We start from the raw sequence: 10,166 nt of genomic DNA on the forward strand, positions 1-10,166 counted from the left end.
TAAAAATATCATTCGCGCTCGATTTATATTATAAAATATCTGTACAAAAATTTTTATATAACACTTCCTGCAAAATACTTTCCTTAATAAATAGTCATGGACTATGCTGCAAATAAGATAAAGAATAATCAAAACAATAATCATGACGCAGATAAAACATGACACTTTTAGCTGGATCACCATCGTATCATAACAAGGAGGAATAATCCAGAAAATCCAACAAGAATCATGGAGGCAACTACTTCGATTGATGCAGCATTCTTTCTTCCATATATCGAATTTGAATTGTAGTTATATCCACGTTGATTCGGATAATTTTGATAAGGATAATTTTGATATCCTGGATACTGTGGATTTACTGGAGCTTGAGGATATCCAGAGTTTTGCGGATAACTCGGATAAGCTGATTGTCCTGGTGTAGGCATTCTGTTTTGCGTTGGATATGGCGGATATCCTAAATCCTGACGACCAGCTTGGTTGGTTGATTGTGGGTATCCGTGTCCAGAGGTACCGGTATTACTGGGATATGGTGGATATCCTAAGTTGCTTCCAGAAGAAGAACGGTGATGTTCGCTATCACTAGATGGATATGATGGCACTGCCGGCATTGGTGGAGCATTGGCATTCGCATATGGATTTGCGTTATTTTCACTGTTCACTCGCTGGCCGTTCACGTAAGACACGCCAGCTGATTCGTAGCCTGTAAGGATGCTCACTCACTTCGTACTGTGCATATTTTTGGCAAACACAAATGGAATATTAAATTATACGAAACATTGCAAGATGATAACGAGTTGCAATAAAGTTTTTTTATTGCTATATTAAATATTCGGAGATTATTTATTATTTCTTTTGCTCTTTGGATTGAGCAAAGATGATATATCAGGAAGTTTCTTCGTTCAAAAAAGAAATATTAAATTTAGAAAATACTAAGAATAAAATATTTCTTCCAGTGAAGCAAATTATTAATGTTCTAAGAACAATTTTATATATTTATGTTTAAATTAAAAGAAAAAATAGAACAATATATTGCTTTGTATAATAAGTTTATAGACAGACAATAAACACGTTAATATACATGTAAAGACTTATAGATAATAAGACATCATCAGATCTTATATGATTAGCATAAAAAAATATATATGTATGTAAATTTTTTCAGTAAAAAAGTAATCTTTATGTTTATCAAAATATCATCATTAAAACTGAAATATTTTATTTATGTGCATCGTTCAAAATTTTATATGAATACACGTGAGTTATATAAATTTATAAGAAATAGTAAATTAATTATAATAATAGAGTATAAATAATATATGTAAGTATATACATATAAATACAATAATATAATATACATTATAATAATGCTTGATAGTAATATAATATGTTACATTGAATAATATGTTAACAATAAATATTGTTTTTGTATGGGAATCTCATTTGAACAATAGTTAATAATTAAAATAAAAAATATATGTATACGTTTTAATGTAGAATTATGAATCATATATCTATGATTGCGCAATAAATGGAGAGAAATAAGTAGATATTTTTTCGCTTTTAAAGCAATCATGCCTTTCTCACTTCCCATACATGCTATAAAATACATTAAACCATAATTATGAAGATTTATTTTGCTCATAAGCGTGAAAAATTTGAAATTCCATAATCCCAAATAATTTATTTTACTTAATTTCAGCATGCTTTTTACTCATGCATAGTTACCGTCTTTCCGTTTTCATGCTCGCAATGTGTCGAATATTGAATGCCAATAAAATATAAAATTGTAATAACTTACCAAATCCTGTAGATTTTCTTACACATCTCGGTGCACCATTTTCGCTCTTACAGTATTCATTCTCTCCGCAAACCATACTAGTACAACTTATATCTGTAAAATTTTTTAAAAAATTATTAAGATATAATATAAATACACACTCTAATGTAAATAAATTCCGATATTAACATTGATATACTAAAACAATAAAGGAAAGAGTGTAGTAATTTTATCTTTAGCTTTTGAAATAAGAAAAATAACATATGCGTGCAGGCGTACATACGTAATATTATTGTATGACACGTGATGTACATATATATTCTTGATTTATAAGATCAATTGTTGAAATTGTTGAGATAAATTAGCTATTATGTCCTTACCACTTGTCCTCCGGCAAGTCGGATATCGTCCACATTTATCTGTATAGTCAGTACAAGGATCCTCGGCCATTACACATGTTTCATCAGTACGGCAGCCAATGTCCTTACAGGTTCTTCCATATTCTGAAAAATAAGAAAATGAAAACACATATTTTCTCTCTCTTTCTCGATATATTACATATTGTAATAAATTTTATTACTAAGAAATTTAATTATCGTTATTTACTTACTGTTATAAGATGCCGCATCCGGAATAAGGGCAATTATTAACAACGCCCCAGAAAAAAAATTAAACATAGCGCGCGAAAACATTCTGAAAACAAAATAGATTTCATAGATACAAAATAAAATGTTTATAATAACTCAGTAAACACAAATTACATGTAATATACCTATTAGTTATAATTTCCCACTCAACACTGTAATACACGTGTGAGAAATTAGAATTAACAAAGGTACGTTATACGTAACTTTGTGTTTATTGGGAATCGAAGAAAGATAGAAGAAGTAGAAGAAGAAGCCGCTAATATATTTAGCCAATTATCAAAATTATTCTTTATCAAAATTTTGTATAGTTTTTAAAGTCCTCTTTAAAAATTATTTAAGAAAAATTTCTTTGAGTGTCAATTATACAGTAGATGATTAAAGATTTCTATTAGGATATTTTAAGAAGATCGAGATTAATACCCGTATTCATAATCAGACCTTGTACTTAAGGTTTCCTTAAATTTATCTTTAGATGCTCGGCAGCCAATGAAATAATTTGTAGAGACCTAAACATAAATTTAAAGAAGCCTTAAATATAAGGCCTGACTATGAATACGAGTATACGTCGCATCGCCTATATTTTATACATACTCGCCATTTGTTTTATAAATATTACAAGAGTAGATTTCAATCGAGTCAATGATTTTTGTATGCAGAACACAGAGATTTAATTTATCCGGAACTTGGCACTTCATGATATTTTCATACTGCTGCTATCCTTGGATTGACACGACGCAATATCATTCGAGAGAAGGAGGGAGATTCATAAACGTATATACTATACGTATACAGTCCATAACAATCTTTTTATTCGTATCGCCAAAAGGATTGTGAGAAATTAAAAATAAATATTGATTAAGGCAGAACATTATGTTTCTACATGAAAAACTTATACTCCCATTGAATATAAAAGAATTAGGTTTTGAACAAATCAGAAATTTCTCGCGAAAAGTTAGAAAAAATCATATGAAAAAATGTCAAGTTGCATTCTATAATAATTTTATTTATGATAACATTTTAACATCATTGAACACTCTTATAACACAAACTATACATATAATACGTAACGTAAGGATTATTGATCCACTATTATTAAAAACGAAAATGTATTCTGATGAAAATCAAAAGTTATTCTGAAATGTATTTAACTATGAGTGCTTCTCATTTGGTGACATAAATAAAAAAACAGATAATATTCTATTTTTGTTATCTTTTGAATTTCAAGAAAGATAAATTGATATTTGTGTCGACTTGTATTACTAAATGGAAAGTATTCTATATCGCTATGTAATCTTCTTGAATGAATATGTGAGTGAATGAGAGAGTGAGTGAGTGAATAAGAGAAAGAAGATTTCCTATAGATCCACACTTTAATACAATAAGTAATGTCCTAAAAACATTTAGAGAAGAAATGTAGGGATATTCTCAGAATGTTTTTAAGACATTCCTTGAAGATCTATGCTGTTTGAGAATATATATAATAACCCTAATAACTTTATCCGGGCTACATCCTGGGGATGTCCTTAAGATGTTCAAAGGACATACGGACATCCTTTGAACGTCCTCAGAAGGTCTATGCTGTTAGGACACACATATATAATTAATAAATGGATACTAATAGGCATTTCTCATAGAACTTGATGCGAAAGAATGAAAAAAAATTATTAATCATCGCTAATTACCTGCTTTTGTTTCTACGCGGCACTATGTATTCGTTACACGTATTTGGTCACACTCAACAAAGTCGTCAGTAACTGCCACAAGTTGCCACGATACTGAAACTATTGAAAGTTGCCTGCTGAAATCATGCAACACTTTAGCAGCAGTATAGTATAGTTGCTGTTCTGACGTTCTCGAATAGAGTGTGAGAGAGAGAGAAAGGGGAAGAGAGAGAGAGAGAGAGAGAGAGAGAGAGAGAGGAAAAGAGAGAGAGAGAGAGAGAGGAAAAGAGAGAGAGAGAGAGAGAGAGAGAGAGAGAGAGAGAGAGAGAGAGAGAGGAAAAGAGAAAGAAAGAGAACAATAAACGTGACAAAGACATCAATTGGGAGGAAGGTCACACGACAAAGCATGCAAAGAAGGGATATTAAAATTATATTAGTTCAGAAAAAATAATAACGTGTATATATATAAATTTTATGAAAAGTGCTGCAATAATAATAATATTTTATATTTTATATTTATTTTATATTTTATATTTATTTTATATTTATCGATTACATTATTCATCCATATACATATTTTATAATATTCACACATTAATAAAAATTGTCACTCTGACACTTTCTTTACACTTCATAATACTTATTTTTTCAATTTAGCATGTAACAAAAAAGAAACTGTGTGTGAAATCAAAAATCTTCTTAAAGATGAAATTATTCTATTCTTAATTCCACATGATTTTTAAATTAATGTTCGAAATTTCTTTAGTTCATTTATCGATCCTATAAAATAAATTACATATTGAAAAAAAAGAGAGATTATTCAAATTGAATTATTTAGATTGTTATTCTTCAGCTGTTTATACAAAGAACTCTATAATATTATTGTACATACATATGTGTTTGTATGAGTTGTAATTGGTTGTAATAATTAGTATAAATTAAAGACGGTTTGATCCTAGGCAAATGTTTGTAATCTAATAGAAAAGAGCCCAGAGATAATTGAAGAACAGTGACATTATCGACAATTGATATAAAATTGTAATTATTTTAACATATAAATATTTGGATGATACATTATTAAATTCATGATATTTTTTATTATATAAACGTTCCATAAATAAGTACTTGTAATGCTATAATATATTATCTAGGCTTATATATGGCCACAAAATTACAATTTTTTCTCTCTTACATTTATTATCATCTCTATTGATAATCAAACTCGGATGATAACACTAAATCATGTTATATAGTTTTAAATAAAAATCAAGTATTAATCAAGTATTATTGAGTTTTAAATATATAGATACATATTTACAAAACTCATAAAATTAGTACTGTATTATCAGTTTCTTACATTTTTAAATTTGGACAGTACGTGAACTTCTATAAGGCCGGGTGTTTTTAATAGTTTTGTTCTTTTTGGCTGAACTTTTGCACCAGTTCAATTTTCTTCCTTTTTTCTCTAGAAAGAAAGAAGAGGAAGAAAGATGAACTGGTGCAAAAGTTCAGCCAAAAAGAACAGGTCTAATAACTGACAACACTTATGATCATCGTTTGTCGTTGTTTAACATTTGACAAACAAGGATGAAATGATTTTTAAGCGTGGAGCGTGAACAGGACCGCGGCCGAGGTATGTCGTGTTATTTGCACTTTTTGCACTTAGTGTCTTTATTCTCTCTCTTTTCAATGGTTGAATATATATTTATCCCATTTTAAGTGCAAACATTTTTGGGAATGTCAAGCAATGCAACAAACCTAGTATCTCATCGACGATTATCGATGATCAAGTGATTCCTTCGCGCAGAGCTTAACGGAGATTCAAATATGATATATAATTGACTTGATTATCGGGTATGCAATTGTGTAGCTACGTAGTTCGGATCAACGTTTTATGAGTGTAGCTGGCATCATTGATTGTCCTGATTGTTACTTGTTGTCACCGGTTGGATTGGTGTACTCAATTTCAGCTTCTTCTCTATTTTTGATATGTTCAGTGTAATATTTATTGGATACGTTTTTTCACAAGTTTCCTTAAATTTTAGACTAAAATGTCGAAAATGAATTCGAAAGATAAAGACAACAAAACATTGCACGATAAACTCAAGCAATTTTTTCGCATAAATAAGGGTAAACGTATTACATTTCGAATATCTCGTATGTCGCAAGTTGCACATTCGGTCTGATATTTATAATTATATCGATCGTCTTTTTGCAGGAAGTTATAAGAGTCGCGAAGAATTCACTTTGACTTATGATATCGAAAAAGAAATTAGTCCAGACAGTCCAGTGCATCATCGTACGAAAGCGATTAAAGAGCTTCGTGACGCAGTGCTCAATCAACAGTGGGAAGATGTATATATATATTCTTATCTACATTTATCTAAAAAAAACTACAGAGTGTCAATCCAAATGTATAAGTATAAAAGATCAGACAAAAATAATGCTTTATGTTTAACTTTTTTTCTATTTGTTTCTAATAACAGAGAGCGGCTGAACGTTTATGGAATTTAGTTCAAGACTTACTAGGAAAGGATGTTCCTCGCGAACATAGGCATTTAACCTTGAATTTTTTAAAATGCCTTGTACAAGGACAATATTCTAAACTTTCATCATTGATGCGTGTAAAATTTTTCATGGTGGTGAAGGAATATGATATTCCTGAAGATATTGGTCCTAGGTTTGACAAGCAATATTCATTACTTTATTTTAACTATTGCTATTTTGTCTCTATCATTTTTTTGATATTTCAGATTGGAATTGTTACAAACATTAACAGAACATGGGAAAGATATTTTACATTTGGAAGAAAGAATGGGTCCTTTTCTATTAGAATGGATGCCTACAGTAACAGCAGGAGATGGGAAAAGAGGAGCTGAATTTTTGTCTCTTCTTGTTAATGTTATCAAATTCAACTCTGCTTACATCGATGAAGATATTATATCTGGTCTCGTCCAGTAAATAAAAATCATTTTCTTTTTCTAATAATAAGTAAAATTACTTATATAATAAGTTATCATAATTTTTCCAGATATATTTCTCATTTGTGTTATTATAGTAATAATACCGAAGTTGTTTCTGGATGTTTGGAAGCTCTCGATGCAATTATGTGTTATAGTAATTTGCAATCTGACTCGTTGCAAACCTTTATTATAGCCTTGTGCAGAAGTGTAAATGTTGAGACTTATTGCCAAACAAGTTGGAAGGTACAATAATATTTAAATGTGTTCAGAAACATGTAAAAATCTTTTTCTTTATTGATTATTTACTACAAATAGATATACTACATTTATTTATACATATAAGTGATATACATTCTATACTGTACTATATATATATATAGTATTGGGTTGTCCGGAAAGTTCGATGCCGACTAACCTATATAATTTAATAAATGTATACTAAAATTTAAATCTTTTGCGTTTTAATTTTCCTTCAACATCGGCATGAACTTTCCGGACAATCCAATATATGTAGAATATGTATAGTATATATATTATACATATTTATACATATATTTTATACAAATAATTTTCTTTTAATAAATTTAAAATGTGTATTACATATGTTCTAAAATTAGTAAATAAAATATGGAGTATATACATATATTATATACTCTATTATACATTATATATGGTTTTACAGATTATGCGAAATTTATTAGGAACACATATGGGTCATTGTGCTTTATATACAATGTGCCGCTTGTTACAAGATACTAACTTTCAACGTGATGTTCGTCTATTACGAGGTGCCGTGTTTTATGTAAATATGGGTTTGTGGGGTACGCATAGAATACCAAAATTAGAATGTACGCCAGCATCTGTTTTACCTTCGTTCTATCAAGTATGTATACACATCTGTTTTACCTTTATTTTATGAAGTATTGATGCATATGTATACATACGTGCGATATTAGATATAATAAAATGTATGATGACTCTGTACATTAACAGGCTCTACAGTGCAATCATCCAATTGTTATGTATGAAGTCACCTTATCAATACAAAGATTGGTGAATAAGTATGGTAATGAATTATGGGATCCTACATGGAGCATCATTCTTGATATCATAGAAGAAATTATTACTCACACTGGTAAAGCTTATTAAAACTATAATAATATATATTTGTTGTTATTATATACATATGTATATATAATAAAATTATGATTTTTATGCATTGTTTTAGAAACTAGTAATCAGCCAGCAACCAAACAGGTTTCTACGAGTTTACATGAGACGATGACTAATATTGAAAGTTTACTTGATGCAAACAATTATAACGGTTGCGTACAACGTTTTTATGATCTTGTTGAACGTTGTAGCGATTCTCGACCTGTAAGTGCATATAGATTCAAAATAATGTAGGTGAATGTTTCTAAATATTATTTTTTTATTTTTAGGAAGGATCTGTATTAAAATTAATTGAATACAGAGCTTCTATGATAGGTCCTACATATTATCAATGGCAGACCAAATTAGGATCTTTGATGGAACGTTACTATAAAATTGAAACACGTACAACCATTAGAATGAAGGTTTTGGATGTTCTAACTAATGTCATTTATGTTAATAGGTATTATAAATCTTCTTGATTTAATAACACTGCTGCGCTCTAACTTTCTCTTATATTCATATAGATATGTATATATTATTATAAACATCGCTTATATAGGTCTAGATATGAAGATGAGCTTATTGAGCGAATAGTTGTACCATACACACAACATGTGGATGTAGATCCAGATATTACAATACGCACTGTCACAGCAAATTTATTAATAGATCTTTGTTTGGAATGTGATACTAAACGATGCATAGAACTTTTAGATATACTGGAAAAGGTATTCAAATTACTTAAGTACAAAAATGTGTATATGCATTTATAGTGAGATAATTTGTTTATTTTAGATAATCAACAAGCCTTTCACATCAGACACTCCAATATCTATGGATGCCGATATTAAAGATGTAAAAACTGCTGTTGTTGGAGTTATAAAGATATTTACTTCTAAAATTTATCGTTTACCATCGAGTCATGCAATTTGTGCTTACAAAATTTTAGTGAATCATCTTGAGCAACATTACAAAGATCCCTCAGTTTTCCATGATGTATCAACAACACGTTATTTGGTAATTATTTTGTTAATAGGCTAAAACTTATAAATATATACATATACACACATGCGTGTACGCGAACACGCACACATGCACACATACATACACTCACACTCATGTATATGCACTATAATGTAACATATTACAGATTTTTGAGTGTTTTTTAAAAATCAGAGCAAATTCTTTGCATCATCTTGGTATATTAGATGCATCAAATGCTACTATAACACGATTTAGTCCATATCTTGTTTTGGAACATGGTACAAGTGAACGTATGAACACTGCAGGAGGTGGCAACAGTCCTCCACCTGCAAGTCCAGTGCCATTGCAACATTTATCTTGTCATATTACTCCGATATCTTTGACTCATGGGTGTAAAACTATTATTTCTTGTATCAAACAAGAAAAAGGTAATATCTTAAAATAATTTTGTTTTTTTACATGCACATACGTAATATATGTATTCGTACATATATTTTTTTCTTGACAGATTGGAAAGTTTTATATCTTATATTAAAAGAATTACCTCAAGTGATGCAGAATAGAGCACTGGTGTTATCTCGTCATAGTAATGATATTGACTTTTTTGCAGCAGCTTTATGTTCAATGGTTAGTTAACTCTTTATTCTTAATCTCTTATAAGCATTATATTATTTCCTAAATACTTATTAATTTCGTTAAATATAATATTTAGGTGAGTGACAAGAGTTTGCGTCTCCCTGAGTCACTTTATAATGTTCCACCTAAATTTACTCTCTCCGAATTCCGAGTCTACGTTTTTCCCGTACTTGCATCTCTAGCATCATATCATGCACATTTGGAACCTTATTTACAACAAAATTTAATAAAATGTCTAGAGGTAAGAGAAAAAGAAAAATATATATTTCACAGAATATGTAATAAGAGAGAGAGAGAGAGAGAGAGAGAGAGAGAGAGAGAGAGAGAGAGAGAGAGAGAGAGA

General features: G+C 29.7%; 2 protein-coding genes across 7 annotated transcripts in view; one reads left to right on the forward strand and one right to left on the reverse strand.

Moving 5' to 3' along the window:
* LOC108688349 (prisilkin-39-like) overlaps nt 1-4,254 on the reverse strand; it is a 7,982-nt gene extending 3,728 nt beyond the window's left edge. For all 5 annotated transcript variants that reach the window (XM_018194586.1, XM_018194584.1, XM_018194585.1 and 2 more), the window contains exons 1-4: nt 4,107-4,254; nt 2,388-2,470; nt 2,158-2,280; nt 1,799-1,891 (exon numbers count right to left, since the gene is read on the reverse strand). In XM_018194586.1, coding sequence (XP_018050075.1) covers nt 1,799-1,891; nt 2,158-2,280; nt 2,388-2,469 — 298 coding nt within the window. In that variant the 5' untranslated portion in view covers nt 2,470; nt 4,107-4,254. The remainder of the gene's footprint in view (nt 1-1,798; nt 1,892-2,157; nt 2,281-2,387; nt 2,471-4,106) is intronic.
* A 1,623-nt stretch (nt 4,255-5,877) lies between these two features.
* LOC108688348 (tuberin) overlaps nt 5,878-10,166 on the forward strand; it is a 9,681-nt gene continuing 5,392 nt past the window's right edge. The window contains exons 1-15 of one of the 2 annotated variants that reach the window (XM_018194581.1): nt 5,878-5,939; nt 6,131-6,215; nt 6,304-6,440; nt 6,572-6,765; nt 6,839-7,042; nt 7,117-7,291; nt 7,731-7,931; nt 8,042-8,183; nt 8,277-8,425; nt 8,491-8,663; nt 8,763-8,931; nt 8,999-9,220; nt 9,354-9,615; nt 9,696-9,814; nt 9,900-10,064. In XM_018194581.1, coding sequence (XP_018050070.1) covers nt 6,137-6,215; nt 6,304-6,440; nt 6,572-6,765; nt 6,839-7,042; nt 7,117-7,291; nt 7,731-7,931; nt 8,042-8,183; nt 8,277-8,425; nt 8,491-8,663; nt 8,763-8,931; nt 8,999-9,220; nt 9,354-9,615; nt 9,696-9,814; nt 9,900-10,064 — 2,391 coding nt within the window. In that variant the 5' untranslated portion in view covers nt 5,878-5,939; nt 6,131-6,136. Of the gene's footprint in view, nt 5,940-6,023; nt 6,216-6,303; nt 6,441-6,571; nt 6,766-6,838; nt 7,043-7,116; nt 7,292-7,730; nt 7,932-8,041; nt 8,184-8,276; nt 8,426-8,490; nt 8,664-8,762; nt 8,932-8,998; nt 9,221-9,353; nt 9,616-9,695; nt 9,815-9,899; nt 10,065-10,166 lie in introns of those variants that run through there. The other variant, XM_018194580.1, reaches the window with a different exon arrangement.

This window comes from Atta colombica, unplaced genomic scaffold (assembly GCF_001594045.1).
Source record: "Atta colombica isolate Treedump-2 unplaced genomic scaffold, Acol1.0 scaffold228, whole genome shotgun sequence".
Lineage (NCBI taxonomy): Eukaryota > Metazoa > Arthropoda > Insecta > Hymenoptera > Formicidae > Atta > Atta colombica.